This window comes from Temnothorax nylanderi, unplaced genomic scaffold (genome assembly GCF_030848795.1).
Source record: "Temnothorax nylanderi isolate EJ_2023f unplaced genomic scaffold, tnyl_v1.0 TNYL_tig0047_pilon, whole genome shotgun sequence".
In the NCBI taxonomy this organism is placed as follows: domain Eukaryota; kingdom Metazoa; phylum Arthropoda; class Insecta; order Hymenoptera; family Formicidae; genus Temnothorax; species Temnothorax nylanderi.
The window spans coordinates 234454-255662 of record NW_027249109.1 but is presented as its reverse complement, the minus strand read 5'-3'; the positions used below and the strand labels follow the sequence as shown (position 1 = coordinate 255662).

The following is a 21209-nucleotide window of genomic DNA, read 5'->3' as shown; positions in this document are numbered from 1 at the left end:
CGGTTCTTAAAAGGATCTGTTACAGGGCGATTTGTAATAGGGTTGAAAGTTAATTCTTTTGCAATTTCTACGTACTGAACGTAGTAGTTAATTTATACAAAATTTATTTTTACATTATGCAAACTTTTAAAATAATATATAATAAATCAAAAAGATCTGCATTTTACATTTGTTCTCCGTACAATTAAATCCTATAATTAAATCTGTAGGTGCAGCACTACATCCTCGTCGTGCAAGCGACGGATGGCGGTATGCCGGTGCTGTCGTCCACCGTGACGGTATACTGCAACGTTGTCGATCTGAACGACAATGCACCGATCTTCGAAACCGGGCCGCACGCGGCCGACATCGTGGAGAACGCGACTGTCGGCACTCCCGTGCTCACCGTGACCGCCCAGGATCTAGACTCCGGCGACAATGGCAGGGTCATCTACGCCGTCGCCGGAGGCGACGAGGACGGTGACTTTGGGGTGGCCCACAACGGCACCCTCTTCACGCGTCGGGCGCTCGATCGCGAGCGGAAGCCGGTCTACAATCTGGTGCTGAGCGCTACTGACAGTCCACTACCGCCGGCGCGGTCATTGTCCTCCACAGTACAGGTTGGCGAATCCTAAAAAATCCGAAAGACCTTTCGGTGATGTTTTTATATGAATAAGGAAATTTTAAAAACTTCTTAAGCTTTTTAACACGTTTCGTGCTGCACCATTTTTGCGCGACGATTTATTCAGGCCATCGATGGTACATGCGCTACGCAACGTATTAAAAAATACTAGAATAGAGCGTTTTTTTTTTAACATACACTTGAATATTGATGATGTCCAGTAAAAATCTCTAGTATTTAAGTTACGATTTATTGCGAAAACTACAGTCGTGTTGACAATTATTCCTCTCTTTCCTGAATTTTGAAACAATGTACGTTATCCTTCCTTCAAATGACACAGGTGACGGTGGTGCTGCTGGACGTGAATGACATGTCGCCGGAATTCATATCGCCCACGAAAATATCGATAATTGAAAACGCGCCGAGTAACTCGGTGGTGATGGCAATAAAAGCCATCGACCGGGATGAGGGTCGGAACGGTTACGTTGAGTACTCGCTGAGGGATGACGGTAATTTACCGTTCACCCTTGGCCCAGTGGACGGGCTGTTGCGGGTCTCCGGGTCATTAGACCGCGAACAAAGATCCAACTACACCCTGGAAGTCACCGCCAAAGATCGTGGCGAGCCGCCAAGGTCGTCGACGACCATCGTTTCCGTTACGGTGCTCGATGAAAACGACAACTCACCGGTGTTCGAGCCTAGGCAGTACTTCGCCACCATCGCCGAGAACGCCAGCATCGGCGCCAGTGTGCTCCAGGTCAGTGAGATTACAATGAACTTCAATACTTTAGAAGAGTCGAAGTAGATAGGAGGACGAAATAAGATTTTTTGTAATTGTTTTAAATTTTCCGGCACAGCGAATTTAAGATCTATACGGTTAAAATTTTCTTTTCTAAAATCCACTAATAAAATGGACGAAAAGAATAACTGTTATTGTTACAATTTCTATAAAATATCTTGTTAGATAGGGCAATTAAAATCAAAATAATAAAAAATAAAAATATGGCTCTCTTTCTCTCTCTCTCTCTCTCTCCCTCCTTCCCTCTCTCTCTTCCTCTCAATATTAAATCGTCCTTTTTCTTGTTGCTGTGGCCTCAGGTGTCGGCGATGGATCGCGATGAGGGTGCGAACGGCAGGGTGCGGTACAGCATTGCGATGGGGGACGATAATCGGGACTTTACGATCTCAGAAGATGGCGGCGTGATACGAGTGGCGAAGAACCTGAACTTCGAGCGCAAGTCCCGGTACGATCTGACAATCCGCAGCGAGGATTGCGCGGCGGAAGTTGGAAAAGTGCCGCGCAGTGACACGGCCCAGGTCACCATCACCGTGCTCGACATAAACGACAATGCACCGGTCTTCCTCGATTCGCCGTATCTGGCACACGTTATGGAGAATATGGTGCCGCCGGGTGGCGGTTTTGTGATACAGGTAATAACACCGTGTCACAGTTGATAATAGGGAATGAAAACATTCGAAGGACCTCAAGTGTTCGAATGTCGAATAAAAGTCCTTCTGTCGAATCAAACAGATTGCTTGAGTTAAAAAAAATATTTATTATGATTTCAGAATGATAATAAAAAAATTTAGATCTTAATTATAGCTGTATGGCTTGAAATCTCATCATCTCGTCGTATGCGCGTATAGAACGTATTTTAACAAATGAGTTGAAGCTAAAGTTTTTGTATATTTGCTAAAAGGTTAAAGCGTACGACGCGGACACTCCACCGTACAACGATCAAGTGAGGTACTTCCTCAAGGAGGGTGATACGGATCTATTCCGCATAAACGCGAGCACCGGCGACATATCGCTTCTTCGTCCATTGGATAGAGAGTTGGTACCCGAATACACGCTCACTCTAGTGGCTATGGATACTGGTAAGTTACTCAACATCCATTAAATAGTCCATTGAACATAGAACGTTAAGCAATATTGCAGTAATGTCGTAGCATTCCAACTGTATTCCAGCAACATTTAAATTATATTACAGCATTCCAGCTGTATTATAGAAATGTTGCAATATTGTTGGAATGTCCTATGCTGGGACCTGGTCATATATAGATAGGTAAAATTGCCTTGTAACTTACAAGTGTCTTGTAAATTACAAAGACTAAGGGACAATTCACGGATATACTTTGTTAAAAATATTACTATGGAACTATTAAGGTGTAAAATGTTATATTGCATGTAGAATATTTGTGCGTTTTGCACATTATTACGTTCTATTCTGCTGAAAGAAAATTTAGCTCAATGGTGCAAAATTGATACGAAAGAAAACTGCGACAACAAGAATACGCGATATCTTCGCCGCAGTGCAATGATAACCAGCGGACTGCTAAATAGGCGTATATCCCATACAATCTATCGTACAATGGTCGACATTAAAAGGATAGCCCCTTATTCTCCGGCAGGGATTATTTTTACGATCCACTTGGCTGTGACCGGTCTGTGTAAAACTGGTTGCGAATTAGTGTGAACAAAGCACTTAATTAAACTTGGATCGGCATATCAGTGCAACCCAGATAGTGTGACTGAACGAAAAAATAGCTAAAGTTATTAGAATATAAATTTGTAATTTGCTCGGTGAGAAAGATTGTTTAAATGCTGGACAATCTTCTTAAACCTATTTTTCTTTTCTTTCTTTTCTTTCTTAAAGATTGATATTTATAAATTTGTTGCATAATACATAACTTTTATATTATATTCTATTTTTTTAATATTTTAATATTTTGCTATTATCACAATATTAATTATATCATTATTGTTGTATTGCAACTCGAGATACGCGCTTAGGGGTATTTCTTCTTACTGTACACTCAAAGAGAGTCATTTAATTGGCTATCAATCTACTTTACGATTGACGCGATTACTATTATTTCCAGTTATTCTGCACAAGATCGACTTAAACGTTCGCGGAATTATGCTCGTGATCGGTTCGTGCTAATTTCTTATGCAAATCGTACCAGCAGCCGTCCATCAAACGATCCGCCGAAATGTCAATACTGCCAGCAGCGGACGCTGTCCGGCACATAGACGAGAAACGATAGACGATGTACGCGGTGGGTTTAAGTAATGAGCGGTAATATACAAATTGGATATAAATTTGTGGGTTGTTCGATGAGATTCTTTAAGCGGTGGGCAGTTCCTCCCTCTTAAACCTTTTTTTTTCTCCTCGCTTCCTCTTAGAAGCCGGTAGTCCTCCCCCGGTTCTTCCCCTCCTCCCGGTTCTCACCCCTTCCTGCGCCTACCCCCTTCTCCCGTCCCGCCCCCGGTCGCGGTGGCTCGATGGCCCAATCGGTCCCCGGCAAGGTAGACAAGCCCGCAGAGTTATGACGCGCGATTATGATAATCGGCCTCGAATGCCTTCCTCCCTGTCTGCCTCGGCACTGGCACTGTCCTCTCCTCCCTCCTTCTTCTCCTCCTCCCCCTCCTTCTCCTTTGCCATTCCTTCCTCCGGTTCTCCCGTTCGACTGCGGGCCTCAGGCACCCTCCCCCCCTCTCCGCACGCTTCATTTCTCACTACCTCACTATCTCGTCCGTGTTGTCCTCTCCTCTTGCCTTCCCGTTCCGCCGGTCGTAAGGCCCCGCGCGCGCGTTTCGGGCCTCACGACCCCTCCTTCTCGCCCGGAGAGAGAAAGAGAGCTGTGCGTCTCTTTTGGATAGTGCTCCCCCCTTCCTTGCACTCGCACATTATATTCTACTTTATTCACATACACCGCAGAGCGTTGTCACGCGCTCGCGCGCCAGCGTGCTCTCCGGCATCTCGGGGCACATATTTTTGTCTTGCGCGACGCGTATTGTCGGGGCGATTATAGGGCCTTGTGACCCCTTCAGCATCTGCCGCACGTAAACAGGATGTCTCGCTTCTATTGAAACGTACGACTCGATGATTTGTGTGTCTGTTTTGTCTTTTTGTAATTAAAAAAAATATACATATCGGGCGGCACATGGCCAACTGACGCTTCGATAATCATTTTTCAATAAGGACACTCGCCATATACGAACGCCTCACTGTCTTTCTCATATTCGTGATACCTAAGGCTAGCAGGTTCCTTAAAAATCGATATTCCTGATCAGCCGAGCTGAAAATCCCGTTCGGTGGAAATCAGCGTAGCAAGTGAGTCCCTTCATTACTGTCATTAGTAAGCAGTAAGCAAATTACGCGATTACTCGTTATATGCAAAGTAGACCATCTTTCCTGACTCTAAATCCCTGGGAACTCACGTTCATCACGTCATTGTGTACTACAATTGTTATACTGCTACGTGCCTCTTTTTTTCTTTTTTTTAAATCTATTTTTTCTATTCTCCTACTTTTATTAGCTCTATAATTATTATTATATCTTATTATTTTCAAATATCTCCTTCCGTCAAATTTTTACCATTACTCCAAGATGGATTGTTAATTTAAACTGAATATTTAGCCTACCAATAATCCATTTATCGTGAAATAACGGCAGTAATTAAAGAAAATAAAAATTATCTTTGATTATTGACTATAGATATAACTATTTGATTTCTATGTAATTTTTTATTTCTTATCGTTATTGATTTTGCAAATATAGTATCGCTTTTCGTTTACGGGGAGATCAAAATTATTGCTTTAGATTAATTTATACTTTTGTAATTATTACTTTTCTAAAATGTACATTATGTTTTTACAAAGGAATTATGATACGTGACGAATCAACCCTTGTAGGATTATATATCTTGAGTGATATTTTTTCACATTCTCTGTTAATTAATCCCTTATCGTCGGATACGTTCCCAGGCAAGTCGAGGAAGAATCTGCAGCTACAAGAAAACGCGAGATATTTGACGCAGTCTGTATATCCAATCTGTACTCTTACGGGATATTTACCTAGAACATGATAAATATAGTTTTAGTCTCAGCCTCCGTCTTCTTCCCCCGCTTTCTCTCTCTCTCTCTCTCTCTCTCTCTCTCTCTCTCTCTCTCTCTCTCTCTCTCTCTCTCTCTCTCTCTCTCCCTCTCTTTCCTGCTTTGTCTTATCCCTCAACGGGAACTCTCCGCGTGATTGAACGGTGTACGTTCGTGCAGGCGCGTGGCCCTGGGCTACGCCAACGCTCGCCATGTATGTGCAACATATACATGTACCGCGTATATACTCCGTGCGCAATCAGAGAAATCGGTCCTCTTCCCCTCCTACCCTGCTGGAGAGTAATGGTGCGTTTTAGGCGGCGCAATTAAGCCGCGGCGAGACTTTTCCGCGCGCACTAACGTCGTTACGTCCGGTACTCCAATCCGTAAATCATAAGTGGGTAGCACAATGGGCACCGCTTGGAGAACGCGTGTGTCACGTCTAAATTACCCCCGCGTCGTTTGCCGGCCATTATTTAGCCACCGCGTGCACTTCCGCGATCCAGAAAAGTCGCTTTTCCTCACGACCCCAATTATCTCAATGTACCGCCCTTTGATTTTTGAAAGCGGCTCCCAAGAAAGCACCAATCTAGGATCGTTCTAGTTGGATATGCCAAATTAACTAAACAAGGAAAGTTTAGAAAGCGATTCTTCGAGAAATTTTTGAGGGATTCAATTGATTTTTTTAGCAAAATTGTTGAAAAAGTTTACAACTATCAAATTCTCTCAAATCCCAAATCATCTGAAGATGAATAAAGCAAATTCACAATGAACGCAATTATTAAGTAATTATAATCGACTCACATTTAGAAATGTAAAATAAACTACGATGCAATAAAATAAACGATATCAGTAAGCTTTTACTCTAAATGATGTTTCTCTGTCGATTTGTGCACTTCATCTTTGCGCTTCATCCGACTAATTTCGCAAGAATTGACAAAAGAAAAATTATACGAGCAACGATTCGCCGGTCAAAAGTAAATATATTCCACGACGGGCACGAGCAAGTTCTAAATCACCTTACGGCGTCTCGCGGGCGACGCGGACCCCACAATAATATTCTGTTAAAATTATGGCCCCGGTTTACCTTCCGTTTGGACCGATTTAAACCGTCATAAACGAGCCGCGAGAGGCGGGCCGTAAATTTAGCGGAATAATCGCGCCACTGACCCAACTACGCTCGCGCGGCGTTACGGTTCGCGAGATAGCAATAAAAGCGCAAAAAATAAATAAATAAATAATAAAAAAAACTGAGAAAAAAGTCGAGCTAGAGCGACGGCACGACGCATCGGTGCGACGACGGTTGTTTTTATGGCCGCCCGACGACAACACGACTGAAGTTTCGCATCGCGTGTCTCCGCAGGCTCGCCGCCTCTCACCGGATCTGGCATCGTCAGGATCGTCGTCCTCGACGTGAACGATCACAGCCCCGAGTTCGCGCGGCAGGACTACAAGGCCACCGTGGTGGAGAACGCGCCCGCCGGAACTTGGGTCACCAAGCCGCACGCCACGGACAAGGACGAAGGATTCAATGCGAAAATAAGGTAGGCAGGCCTCACCGATGTGTTGCGTAATCACGATTGAAAATATATTATTCCATTTTAGGAAGTGCTTGGCAATGTTGAATCGCACAGATTGAATATAAAAGAAAGTTTATTATGTAATTCTACTTTTCTCTCGATAAAAATTCACCAATATTTTAAATGTAAATATTACTTGGATATACAGTTCTCTTTTTGTATTGTCCTTTTAGCTCTAATTAATGTTTAAGTGAATAGTTACTAGAGAACTAATCATATAATTTTAAATAAGAAATTTATAGTTTTTATCTTCTTCGCGCAAAATTTTATGACCAAGAGTCAAAGCTAATTGTAAGAGCTTGTAAATATGTTTACTCTAAGAATCACTTCAAACCAATCATAATCTGCATTTATCAAATGTATTTGGTTTAATTTTATTGATAATATATTTTACCATGTTTAAATAGTTTTTATTACTTTTTTCAAAATAGCTACAACCTACTTGGAGACAAAGCGGAGCGGTTTTCTGCAGACCCCGACACGGGCGAGGTGTTCACCACGATGCCATTGGACCGCGAGCAGACTGCTGTATATTATTTGACCCTGGTGGCCAGAGACTCGAGCCCGACGGAGCCGCGTGCCTCCGCTGTGAATCTGACGATCTACGTGACGGACGTGAACGACAACGCGCCCCGTTTTTCCAGTCCCCGGTACACAGCCTACGTTCCAAGCGCGACCAAACCAGGTAATGAGATCGGCGGCAATACCAAGTGCGTTAATTAGATGCATTAATTACCGACGAAAGGAAGAGCCACCGTAGAATGGTTCTGCATTCTGCTAATTAGCTAGCCGCGAACCAGAATGTTGATGTCGATTTCTTTTTAAAGGCGACTTCGTCTTCGGCGCGAAAGCGAGCGACGACGATGACGGCGAGAACTCGCGGATCGTTTACCGGCTGCACGGCAAGGACGCCGATCAATTCACCATTGATCTCAACAATGGCGTGATCCGTGCTACCCAGGAACTGATCGGCGACCAGACCACCTATCAACTGCAGATACAGGCGTCGGACTGCGGTGCCGAGTCCCAGCACGTCACCGCCGATCTGGTGATCCACTTGTGGGAGCGGCAGCTATTCCCCAGATTTCAATCGAGCGTCAACACGAGGTTCACGCTGTCTGAGGACGTGCCCGAAGGCAAGGTGATCACCAAGCTGAGCGCTACCACACCAAAGACTGGACCGACAAGCAATTTGAGCTACGGCATGGCTGGCGGAAACGTGGGGGATGCTTTGAGAATTGCTCCTCACACTGGAGAGGTAACTGAGATCAAATATTTCAATTTGATTTATTTCATCTCTCTTTCTCTGATTTATCTCTCTTTTTTTTATCCAGTTATCTCTCTTTTTCTCTATAGAATTTCAAACTGTTTCGAAAATGATTATTATTGTTTTTATATTTTGCACGTTATTTAATTATTAATTAATTACAATTCTTCTTTAGGTCGTGGTTGCCTCTGGCTTTGATTATGAGACGGCTCCGCACTACGAAGCCTGGATTGAAGTTTGCGATTCGGACACGCCCGCTCTGCGCAGCGTTCTTCAACTTCTGGTGAACGTCACGGACGCCAATGATAACGCACCGGTCATGGAAGCGGCCATTTACAACGCGACCGTGATGGAGGAAGAGTATCCACCGTTGTTCGTTGGCAAGGTATCCGCGAGAGATCGCGATTCCGGAGAGAACGGCCAGATCACTTATCATCTAATCGACGAATTCTCCGAGTTTTTCATCATTGACAGCAGCACTGGGCAGATCGAGACCTATGCCAAATTAGACCGCGAAGAGGTGAGAATATTACAGTAATATTTAATTAATTGATTACAATATTCAAAAATAATTATAATTATCTCGAACCAATTCTACCTAAAAAAATCCTGAAAATATCTCGTGTGACAATTAATTATATCAATTAACTTAAACTCACGTTGAAATTTTTTCAGATTGCGTCTTACGAACTGATCGTGGAAGCCAGAGATCAAGGTCACCCCCGATTAACCGGTACCGCCACGGTGCTGGTTACCGTTTTGGACAAGAACGACAATCCGCCGCACTTCACGCGACTGTTTAGCGTCAACGTGACGGAGAACGCGGAAATTGGCACGTTCGTTATACGCATGACCAGCAGCGACCGAGACATCGGTCAGAACGCGAACGTCAGTTATAGCTTTACTGATAATCCAGGAGAGAAGTTCTCCATCGACGCCTTAAGCGGAAACGTGACCGTGGCTGGGCAGCTCGATAGAGAGGATCAGGACGAGTATCTACTGAAGGTAGGATATTTAATTTTCAATATCATATATTGACTAAGATTTGTAACGTTATATCTTTATCTTTATAAAATCGAAGGAATTGCTTTTAAACTTGCGAAAAACAATACAAAAGTTTAAAGAAAGTATTTAGAGGTGTAAAGCGCGAAATTTAAGAGATTCAAACGTTTTCTAAGTTTAGACGCATTCAGATTTGAGAAAAGAAAGCATCTTTAAAAGAAATAATACTTTACTTTAGACACGCGCGACATATATTTCTTGAAATGTATTGCAGTTGTAGTTCCATTAAACTTTGCTTCGTGAAAATACTTGTTTTACTTATTATATTAAAATCAAAACTATATATATATATATATATATATATCTGATAGTACAGGATATACTTTTTCTCTTTTTCTTCTGTTATCGTTTTCTACTACTTCGTTATAGGTCGTAGTAGCAGACCGCGCATGGCGAGCAGAGACTCCCCTGACGATCACCATTCAGGACCAGAACGACAACGCGCCTGAGTTCGACAAGAAGACCTATCATTTTCATTTCCCCGAGCTCCAGCCGCGAGTGGCACATGTTGGCACAGTCGCGGCTACCGATCGCGACAAACAGGGACCGAACTCCGTTATATCTTACAGCCTGCTGCAACCGTCCGATCTCTTCACTGTTGATCCGGCGACCGGCGACGTCTTCAGCAAGCGTACCCTACGTTACAAGCACACGCATCGGCCATCCTCGCCGGAGAATCTGTACTCGCTGACAGTAGTCGCCACCGATAACGGCAAGCCGCCGATGTCCTCGAGAACAATGGTGCACGTGAACGTGGTAGATGCCAACAACAACGCGCCTCGTTTTGAGCAGAGGTCTTATCTGTCCCCAGTGCCAGAGAATTATGGAGTAGGCAAGCGCATTATTCAGCTGATCGCCCGCGATGACGCCGACTTCGGCGTGAACGCGGAGGTCAGTTATTCGCTGGAGAACATGAACGGCACCGACGACCTGTTCGCCATCGAGGAACAATCTGGCTGGGTTTACGTGCGCAAGAACCTTAACGGCATTCCCATCGGCGCGGTGTTCCTGCTGAAAGCCCGCGCCACCGACAAAGGCGTGCCGCCGCAGAAGGATGAGATCGTTCTGACTCTCGTAATCTCTGGCGAGAACCGACACGCGCCCGCCTTCGCCGCCGTCAGTTATCAAGTCAGAGTACCGGAAAACGAGCCAGTTAACACCACGATTCTGACGGTGAGCGCCGAGGACGGCGACAGCGGACCCAACGGCATGATCCGCTATAGGATCTCGGCCGGCAACGAGAGAAATGAATTCTTCGTGCATTCTATCACCGGCGCGGTCACCATACTCGAGCCCCTCGACTACGACCTGGTGCAGGAATACCGGCTGAACATCACCGCCACGGATCTGGGATTCGAGCCGAAGCAAGTGGTAGCCACCTTAACTGTCAATGTCTCCGACATCAACGACAACCCTCCAACCTTCAATCAGAGTGTCTATGAAGCGTTCTTACCAGAAAATTCGCCACCTGATACTTTCGTTTACAAGGTATGTTTATCGTAGAATTTTTAAATCTAATTTATGTTCTTCTGATATCTTCTAGTTTTTTAGCTCAGTAGCTAGCTAGAAAAATTATTCGAATTTTGAACTTAAATCGAATATAAAGAAATTGCTATAAATTTGTTATTTCCAGAAGTTTCCTATCTTATTTCTTAAATAAATAAATTAATGAATCTATGTGTTCTTTCGTTTATTTTTATTTCCAATATACTTTCCATTAAATTGATACAAAATTGACGTATAATTTAATCGCAATTTTTTCACGTTTTCTTCACGGAATTCTAGGTGATCGCCCGAGACATCGACTCACCCAAGTATGCTGTAGTGCAGTACGAGATCCTGGGCGGCACCGGCAAAGACCATTTCCGCATCCGCGGGAATACTGGCGAAATCACATCGGACGCCAGTTTCGATTATGAAGAAGCGAACGAATACAGTCTTGATATCGTTGCATCCAATCCGGACTCGTCGCAGATGGTCGGCTTCACAACCGTAGTGGTGCACATCACCGGCGTGAACGAGTACTATCCGCACTTTATTCAACCCGTATTTCACATGGACGTGTCGGAGAGCGCCGAGGTGGGCACGTCGGTTGGCGTAGTCCAGGCGACCGATCAGGACTCGGGCGAAGACGGCCGTGTGTACTACCTCTTCGTGGGTTCGTCTAATGATCGCGGCTTCTCGATCGGTTCGGATACTGGCATTATTCGAGTGTCGCGTCGACTCGATCGCGAGACACAGAATCGCGTGGTGTTGACGGTGATGGCGAAGAACGGCGGTGGTATACGCGGCAACGACACTGACGAAGCTCAGGTGATCGTTTCCATCCAAGATGGCAACGATCCGCCTGAGTTTCTGCAGAGTACCTACAACGCCAACGTGTCGGAGGGTGCCGCCCACGGCACCCGCGTGCTTACGGTTCGCGCGATCGACAAGGACATCAAGCCGCAGAACAATCAGTTCTCGTACTCTATCATCAGCGGCAATCTCGGCCAGGCTTTCAAGGTCGATCCACAGACCGGTGACGTCGAGACGGCGAAGCAACTGGATCGCGAGACCGTACCCGCGTACGATCTGACGATCGGCGCGATCGACACCGGTTCGCCACCGCAAACTGGCACCGCGATGGTGCACATCGAGCTAATGGACGTGAACGACAATGGCCCGGTCTTCGATCCACCGGAAGTAGTCGGCTATGTAAGCGAGAACGAACCGGCAGGTACCAGCATCATGACTTTGAGCGCGACCGATCCCGATCTGCCGCCCAATGGTGCACCGTTCACCTACAGATTAATCGGAGGAAGACAGAGCGACATGGTGACCTTGGACAAGCATTCGGGTATACTGAGAACCACTAGGAGCCTCGATAGAGAAACGATGCCACAGCTGGATCTGATGGTTGGTATTTAAAACATATATAATGTAATAAAAGTAATTTTAACTATGCCATTTACCTATTTATTGCCGGAGAGAAGCAATAAAACAATTCATCCTTAGAAAATTTTAAAATCTCTGCAAAGTTACACACTCCATTTTCTGTAATTCTATATATAATTGATAAAAGTCCAGAGATAGCACAAAGAGATGTAAATAGCACAAAGTATTTGAATGTAATGAAATGTATTTTTGTGTGTAGGTTGTAGTGGAGGACTCGGGTATACCTCGAATGAAGAGCGAGCACACTATCGTCGTAATCGTCACCGATCAGAATGACAGCCCATCCACACCAAGGTCGGTGCATGTGATCGTGTACTCGTTTAACGGCGATACACCGCTAGGAAAGATCGCCGACGTGCACCCGAACGATCCGGATATCACCGGGGCTTTCTCGTGCAAGATTCTTCAAGGCTCGAACTCGAATGTGCTCACCATCCCCACTGCCTGCGATCTGCACACCAACAAGATTTCATCAGGCACGTTACATATCAATCGCGGAACATCAGATTTATAAAGAGAGAAAATTTTTCTTCCTAATCTATATTTTTAACTTTTAAAACATGATGTATTGACTTGTCGATGAGCATATCGGGCACAACATTTCATAATGTTACATCTCGATCGAAATGATTTATTCTCAACAAAATATTACGCAGAATATTTCCTTACTAATTTCTGAATTATGTGGGTATAGCCGGCTATTCTTTGAGCGTCTCCGGTAACGACGGACGACATCCGGATGTGGTCTCCAAGGTCACCGTCGAGTTCCTGATCTTCTCGAACGCCACGATCGAGAACAGTGCGACTCTGCAAATTATCAAAATGATCGCTAATGATTTCCTCAGTCAATACTACCGGGCTCTCTTGGATCTTCTGCAGGAGAAGCTCGATGTCGGCGATACACTCACCATTTTCAGCATTAGTGAAAACGGACCGGACCTAAACGTTCACTTGGCGGTGAAATCTTCGCAAGGTAAGTTAAAAATATATCACAAAAATGGATATATTCAATTAACAGATATGTACACTCATATATTTAGTATCGTTGTTAAATGGACATAGATTGCGTCAATTCAAAAATATTGAAAGATATTGACGTGCTATTATATTTACATTACTCCGATTCAACATATATTACTTATTATATACGTTAAGAAATGATAATATAATTTCGACAATATTTTATTCATTTTCTTCAGAGTATCGAACGAGGAACGAGGTGACTGATCTGTTGAAGCGCAATCGAGACGAAATCCAAAAGCTGCTCAAAGGTAACTCCTTTATCGTCGGTTATTCTCCGTGCGAACATATGCCGTGCGAAAACGGGGGTAGCTGCAGCGACCGGTTGGCCATATACGACGACGCCAGGATCACCGACAGCCAGGCGCTGATTCTGACGTCGCCCAGAATGCTGCACGAGAGGTCCTGTAAGTGTCGGGATGGCTACACCGGTGACAGATGCGAAAGAAGACAGGATCCATGTTTTCCGAATCCCTGTTTGCTGGTGAGTAAAAAAATAGTCTGCAGTTAAAACGTGGAGCAAAGTATAACACATGTAACATAAAAATAATGAATATTGCCAATATTGTAACTTTTAAAATTATTACGTTTCTATTGTAGCTATAATTTATAATGTCAGCATACAAGTACGAGTTTAATATCTATTTTCGTTCCTAGATGATTATTAAATTGTATATATAACATATGCTTTTGAATTAGAGAATTTTGTGAATATTTTTCTACGCTCACTTTGAGACTTTTTTCTTCTAGCTTAGATTTGTTATTCGCAGCACTTTTTGAAAATCGATACGAAGCACAAATTCTATAAAGCTCTTCTTCTTTTTCTGTAGGGAGGACAATGCCGACGTTTGGGATACGATTTTCAATGCACTTGTCCTATCGATCGCGACGGCAAGCTGTGCGAGCTCGAGAGAGGCGATGCGTGTGCCAGCAATCCGTGTCGAAACGGCGGATCGTGTAGAAAGAGCCCGGACAGCTTCAGCTTCTTCTGCCTCTGCAGGGCGGGCTACAGAGGAAATCACTGTGAGGCAGTCACAGATTCCTGTCGACCGAATCCTTGCTTGTACGGTGGCTTATGCGTAGGAGAAAAACCTGGGTTTGTTGAATATGATTTAAATATGATTTTAAGTGACGTGACCACGATCTACATGTGCCACTTAATAATTAAACGATTTGTACGAAAGTGAAATAAAAAAATAAAAAATAAAATTGTTGCCCGCGCAGATATCGATGTAGCTGTCCCGAGGGTCGTTACGGCCGGCATTGCGAGCGTTCGACCTTTGGTTTCGACGAGTTGTCGTATATGGCATTCCCAGCGTTAGACACCAACACGAATGACATCACCATCGTGTTTGCCACCACGATGCCGGATGCGTTGCTGCTGTACAACTATGCGTCGCAGTCGGGTGGCCGCTCGGACTTTGTCGTGTTGGAGCTGATAAACGGCCTAGTGGTTTTCTCGTACGGCGGTGCCAGAAGCGCGATCGGCACCGTCACCATCAAGACGAAGCGGCCGGTGTCGAACGGTGAATGGCACAAAGTCACCGCCACCAGGAACGGCAAAGTTCTCTCGCTCAGCGTGTCTACCTGCAAGGAACACGGCGACGTCTGCGACGATTGCAGACCCGGCGATCGTACCTGCTACGCGGACGGCGCGGGCCCAACTGGGTAAGTGTTTTATCAATTTTCCAACAAAAGAAAATCAATTTGTGAATAGGACCGTAAAACTGAACTAAAAATTGAACTTTTAAATCTTCTGAAGTTTTAGACGGTCTATCTTAAAATTAATACATCATTATTGTACAGTTTTGATGTTGAAATTGTAGAAAGTTTATTTTACATTTTAAAACATATATTTGATACTAATGGAATATAAAATTTAAACTAAATGAGGGGCAATAAGAATAATGCGGTTGTTAGTGCGCGCGTTGTGAATGTACTTGGATTTTTAATTAAGTATAATAAATAAGTACGTGAATTACAAAACGAACGTTTCGGCTTGACTTCGAGCCAGCTTCAGCGATATAATAATGGAGATAATTATTAAAAGCACTGTAAAAAAAAGGGATTGATCTTGATAAAAAATGATTGACCACTTTAGATCCCTTAAATTAAGATTTAAGAATGCGCGCTAATATTCGGTATTTACAGGGCCTTGAACTTTAACAATAACCCTCTCCTACTGGGCGGCTTGGAGAACGCTGATCCCGTGTTAGAACGTCCGGGCCAAGTCCACTCTGACGACTTCGTGGGTTGTGTTCACTCGGTTTCGATAAACGGAAGGGCCTTGAATCTGACGAATCCACTCGCGTCGCGTGGCGTGAAGTCCACGTGTATCAGATCGCAGCGGAATCCATGCCTGAGAGACGAGCAGGACGCTGTGTCTGTCTGCGGCGTGAACGCCCAATGTCATGACAACTGGCATCAAGTGATGTGTCAGTGCGGATCTTTGATAGCACCCAATTGCTACGGTGCCCTGGAACCCATCACGTTGAGTGAGGGAGGATTTATCGAGTTTAAGGTAAAAATAAATTATTGATTCTATATATAGGACTTTATTATAAGCATTGTAATTATTTAATGTTAATGTTAATATTACTAATACGATAAATGTAATAATGAGATAATAATATTAAATGACATAGCATGTCTACTACATATTATGTCATTAATTTAATGTTAGATACGAGATAATATATTTTAAATAGCAGGGGTTCACGATTTCTAGAAATTTGATTAGTAAAAAGATAAAAATATTCAAGTTAGTTAGTTCAAGTGTCATATTACTTCAATTTTGTTAATATTTCATTAATTCTATTTCTGAATAATTCTGAATTGTCGCACGATTGGTATTGTTTGCGCAGATTTCAGAGAAACACAGAAGGATGCAATTGTTGGAGTATATCTATAATGGATCGACGGCATGGCACAAGAATCGCATGAAGCGTGAGGACACGAGCTCGTCAACATATTTTTCTCCCCCGAAGACAATCAGTTTGATGTTCAGAACCGTGAAGTCTGATGGTATCCTGATATACGCCGCGACAAATAAGCATTTCACATCCGTAGAGGTGAGATACAATTTCAACCAATTTTTTGTTTCGTAAAATATTATAAATATTAAAATCATTTATTTTAAAAACAATAAATTTTCAAAGATTTTTTAAACTTTATGTACTATCAAGAATTAGTATTAATCATATTTTATTAAATGAATAAAGAACGGATAGAACAAATAATGTGTGTAGATAAATAAATGGGTTTCATTTTGCAATCTAATTAATACGATTATACTGTGCTTCAGCTTCGCAACGGCCAATTGATTTACATGTCTCTGCTCGGATCACCGGTGAACATGTCGATCAACATTGAGGGTGGTCTCGCGGACGGACGTTGGCATAATCTGACTCTCTATGCCTACGCTCGAGGATTAAGATTGTTGGTCGATGGTACCTTGACAGGCGACGAGTTGGACTTGGCAGGGGTTCACGATTTCCTCGATCCATATTTGTCCGTCTTGTCGATCGGTGGAGTCAGCCAGGACCTCTATTATGCTCACAGCGCTGGTTCTAGGAGCTTCGAAGGTTGTCTGGCCAACTTTACCATCAACAACGAGGTGCAATCATTCAACGGCTCCAGTTCTATCTTCAAAGATGTGCTTTATCATGGCAAAGTGAGCATCGGATGCAGAGGACCGACCGGCATTGGAGCGGCTGCGGCCGCTGACCCCCTCAGTATTGGTATCACTCTGGTTATCGTCTTCTTCGTCATCCTATTAATTGCCATTCTGGTGAGCTTCATAGTGTTCCGACTGCGCCGTCAAAACAAGGAGAAGTCGGCGCCGTCGGTTGTCAACAAGAATACCAATGCTATCATGACCGGTAACCCGCTGGTCGGCCCCGGAAACGATAATCTCATGTCCCGTCATGAGAACACGTACATCTCCGACACATCGGATCTGCGCGGCGTCGGTCACATGGGTCCTGAGCTGATCTCGAAGAAATACAAGGAGCGCGAGATCAACTCTACTACCGAGCACCGACCGCAACGACCAGATATTATCGAGCGGGAAGTCACCAAGTCGCCTCCCATCCGCGATGAGCATCCACCGTTACCGCCCACTCAAACCTCCCTCCATTCGCACGAGCACAACCAGGAACCCGACATCCCGGAACATTACGATTTGGAGAACGCTAGTTCCATCGCGCCCAGCGACATTGACATCGTATATCATTACAAGGGTTATCGCGACGGAATGAGGAAGTACAAAGCCACTCCGCCTCCTATAGGTGAGAAAAGACTAATATTTTATTATTGAGAGAAAAAATTTTAAAGTTTAACGTAATTTGCTTTAAGCATTAAGTTTTAAAGTTTACATTATTTAAAAGATATATACGTATGTATATTTAAAATAATTTAATTGGCTTAAATAGACATTATTTTTACAGGTAATTATGGCAACCATCATAAGCACACGGGGCAACAGCATCGCCATACCGGACCCTTCCCACCGCGAGCTATGCCACCGCCCAACGTGAACCAACCACCCGGACCGGCGCCCAAATTGCTCCAGAGTACTCCTCTGGCGAGATTATCTCCCAGCAGCGAGTTGTCCGCGCAACAACCGCGGATTCTCACGCTGCATGATATCAGCGGGAAACCGCTGCAAAGCGCGCTGCTGGCCACCACGTCCTCATCCGGCGGTGTCGGGAAGGATGCGTTGAATTCCAATAGCGAGAGGAGCCTGAACTCACCCATCATGAGTCAACTGTCCGGCTCAACCGCTAGCAGAAAGGCCCCGCAGTCCAACAATGAGAATTCGGTGAACAACGTGTCATCGGGTCCGATGGGTCTCACGGCGGAGGAGATCGAGCGACTCAATTCCCGTCCAAGAACCTCCAGCCTGGTCTCCACTCTGGACGCTGTGAGCTCCTCCAGTGAGGCCAGGGGCCCTCCCGCGCACGGACCTCTCCATCACCACCGGCGTCACACGCCTCCCGTGGAGAGGCTCGAGCGACGGAACTCGTCGACCACCGACGAGAGCGGCAACGATAGTTTCACCTGCTCGGAAATCGAGTACGACAACGGGTCGCTGGTGGGCGACAAGCGGTCCGACAACCTGTTCGCCAAGCAGGATGACGAGGGGAGCAGCCCGCAGGGGAGAAGTAATGTCGAGTCGTCGCAGTCAACGAAACCGCCGTTGCCGCCGAACGTCAGTAACTACGACGGCTTCGACAGTTCATTTCGCGGCTCTCTCAGCACCCTCGTTGCCTCGGACGACGATCTGTCGACCCACATGGGTGGTCTTCTCTACGGTGGCCACGCCAGTAACGGCTCGCCTACCACCACTACCACCACCACCGCCGCCGCCGAGGACGCTCTCAGCTGGGACTATCTGCTCAACTGGGGACCCAACTTCGAGAGCCTCGTCGGCGTGTTCATCGACATCGCCGAGCTACCGGACAGTACCAGTCGAGTACCCAGATTACCGGCGAATATCCCCAAACCGTCTGAGGAATACGTTTGAAACGGGTCCTCGGATTTGATGCCGGGACAATTTAGTGAACAATAGTAGTTTAGTGACCGTAAGAATTATTTCGGGGAAATTGTAGAGACTCCTCGCCCTGAGGAAACGCGCGAGATCCACTTAGGAATGTTATCGAATTGTTTTGCTGCTCGTTTAGCTTGATTAGTCGAACGTTTGTAAATCGATAGTATAAATAGCGACATCCAGTCTTGCGGATCTGGATGATCGAATGTGGGTTTGAGTGATACGAGAATACGTTTGAGAAAAATGCTGGCGAAGAGTGTTCGTGAAAAGTCGTTGCAACGTTTAGGAGTTGCAGCGAGGTGCCGCGTCGAACGCGTGATCATCTTGCCATAAAATGTAAAGAGGGAGAGACTCGTTGTTTTCTATCGTACTCTTTATCTCGCAAATTTCTCTTTTTTTGTAAATATTGAATGACACATGTCTAATCAAAACGATTCGCTCGCGCGGAGCGCGCAATATCTATCTTTAGTTACACGATTGGTCGTATTACAAAAATTTTCTTACGACATAATACCACGTATTATGAATCATTCATATTTATGAAATTAATATTATTTCCGATATTAATATTAAGATTTTAGATAATCTTAATCGATTTTAAATAATCGATATTAATATTACGAATAATATTAATTTTAATGGCATTAAATGTTGATGCTAAATTTGCACGTTTCGCGCATTTCAAGCGACCGCATTAAATACGATATTAAATACGAAGTACGAGACACGCGAGATTACGTTGAATGCCATTTTAATTACGGCGATTTATCCGTCGCCGGCGAGATGGAGAGATGTGCGACTGGGCATCGAGGCAGTCCAATTAATCGTTAACTAGCGACTCTGTATACATATATCCTAAGCTGTCGTGCCAGATACTCGATCCAGTCGCACATTGTAATTATTGCTTGAATGGCTAAGTGGCACATAAGCACTTATTTCATCATTCTTAATGAAAAAACGCTATTTATTGAAATTGCAAATTAAAGAGATTTTTGGGATACGTAGCTCTTTCTTATAATTTTTCTTAGAAATTAATTTATAGTACACTATATAGTTATATTGTACTCATACGCGAATTAGATTTTCTTATCTTTTATACTCGAAGATTAGCTTTTTAATAGCAAATGAAAAATAAAAAGATGATAAAAGATAAAAATATTGATGTACAATCATGACTTTTTGGAATTGCAATTTCAGTAAGTACGAACGCTGTTTTCCAATTGATTTTAAATTTTCATGCAGCATACGAAATTGGTCCTTGTATGTACCTTTTCCTTCATGACGATAGAATTATTATTATTTAAATCATAAAATCCATCGTTTATAATAAATCGGGGATTAAACTGAAAATTATATCGGTTGTATTATCTAATTCTAAAACAATCTAAACATTGATTATTTTGTTAAATTTTTCTTGTTTATGTGAAGATTGTTAAGTATCTGTGGCATTCAGCCATTCGACCGAAAACACGGCGTTTTGATTAGTAGAATGCCCGTTAAGAGAAGGGATAGAGTTCGTCTTCCCACGTTTATAACTACTTCGCATTGCCAGTTCTTGGACCGCGAAGGTATTAACGGAACACCGCTGATGAACGGGATTGTCGGGCCGCCGTGGAATGCCACGCGGACGATAACGTGATTCGCGGGTGTGTCAAATTCGTGCTCAATTCATTGTTAGAGGAACAATAACGGCGCCGTCGTAGCGTTCCTGAGAGTGGCCTGCTATTCGCGGACTGCCAGACTGATTTTCTCCTCTCGCCAAACGACGTTTCGCGATCGCGAGAAACGGCTCCCTCGACGATCGCCTTGCGCGTTTTACGTTGTAAATTATGAGATCCGTCTTCGGCCTGATTTCACTTTGTAAATAAAACCGCGCGTGTAAGCTGTACAAAAGTGCGAATGCGTGTGCGAGTGCGTGCTAACTCTATCATCACCGTAAAATAGATGACAGATTTGTAAAAGCTGCTGTCTTTATTTATTCCTTTTCTTCCTCCTTTAAATTTTCATGTGAAACGTGGCGCAAGATTTTCTGATTTCAAATGTCTTTATGAAAATAGCTATCCATTGCGTTCTACGATGTAGAATCTTACGCATGCAGTGTGTATACGAAATAATCGTCATACGAAATGATTTTCTCTTCCTTGTATCGCATGATTTCCACGTTTAAATATTATTATTAAAAAGAAAAGAGATCGAATTATATATATATAAAAAGAAGCTTAAATAAATCCAAATCGATTAGATGAATTTAACTGAAATTAGGGAGCGATAAGTAAATTACAACGTCTTGCATCGACCTTCGGAGGTGCCTG

The 21209-nt window shown here is 43.9% G+C and overlaps 1 protein-coding gene across 1 annotated transcript in view; it reads left to right on the top strand.

Annotated features, from left to right (window-relative positions):
• Positions 1-20858, top strand: part of Ft (cadherin-related tumor suppressor fat) — a 123009-nt gene extending 102151 nt beyond the window's left edge. The window contains 21 exon segments of the mRNA XM_071705554.1: positions 210-599; positions 836-901; positions 903-1358; positions 1700-2032; positions 2302-2479; positions 6844-7024; positions 7492-7745; positions 7888-8318; positions 8503-8847; positions 9003-9332; positions 9759-10877; positions 11175-12287; positions 12526-12806; positions 13037-13299; positions 13526-13830; positions 14177-14442; positions 14571-15014; positions 15498-15867; positions 16211-16417; positions 16651-17635; positions 17795-20858. Coding sequence (XP_071561655.1) covers positions 210-599; positions 836-901; positions 903-1358; positions 1700-2032; positions 2302-2479; positions 6844-7024; positions 7492-7745; positions 7888-8318; positions 8503-8847; positions 9003-9332; positions 9759-10877; positions 11175-12287; positions 12526-12806; positions 13037-13299; positions 13526-13830; positions 14177-14442; positions 14571-15014; positions 15498-15867; positions 16211-16417; positions 16651-17635; positions 17795-18873 — 9396 coding nt within the window. The 3' untranslated portion in view covers positions 18874-20858.
• The last annotated feature ends 351 nt before the right edge of the window (positions 20859-21209 follow it).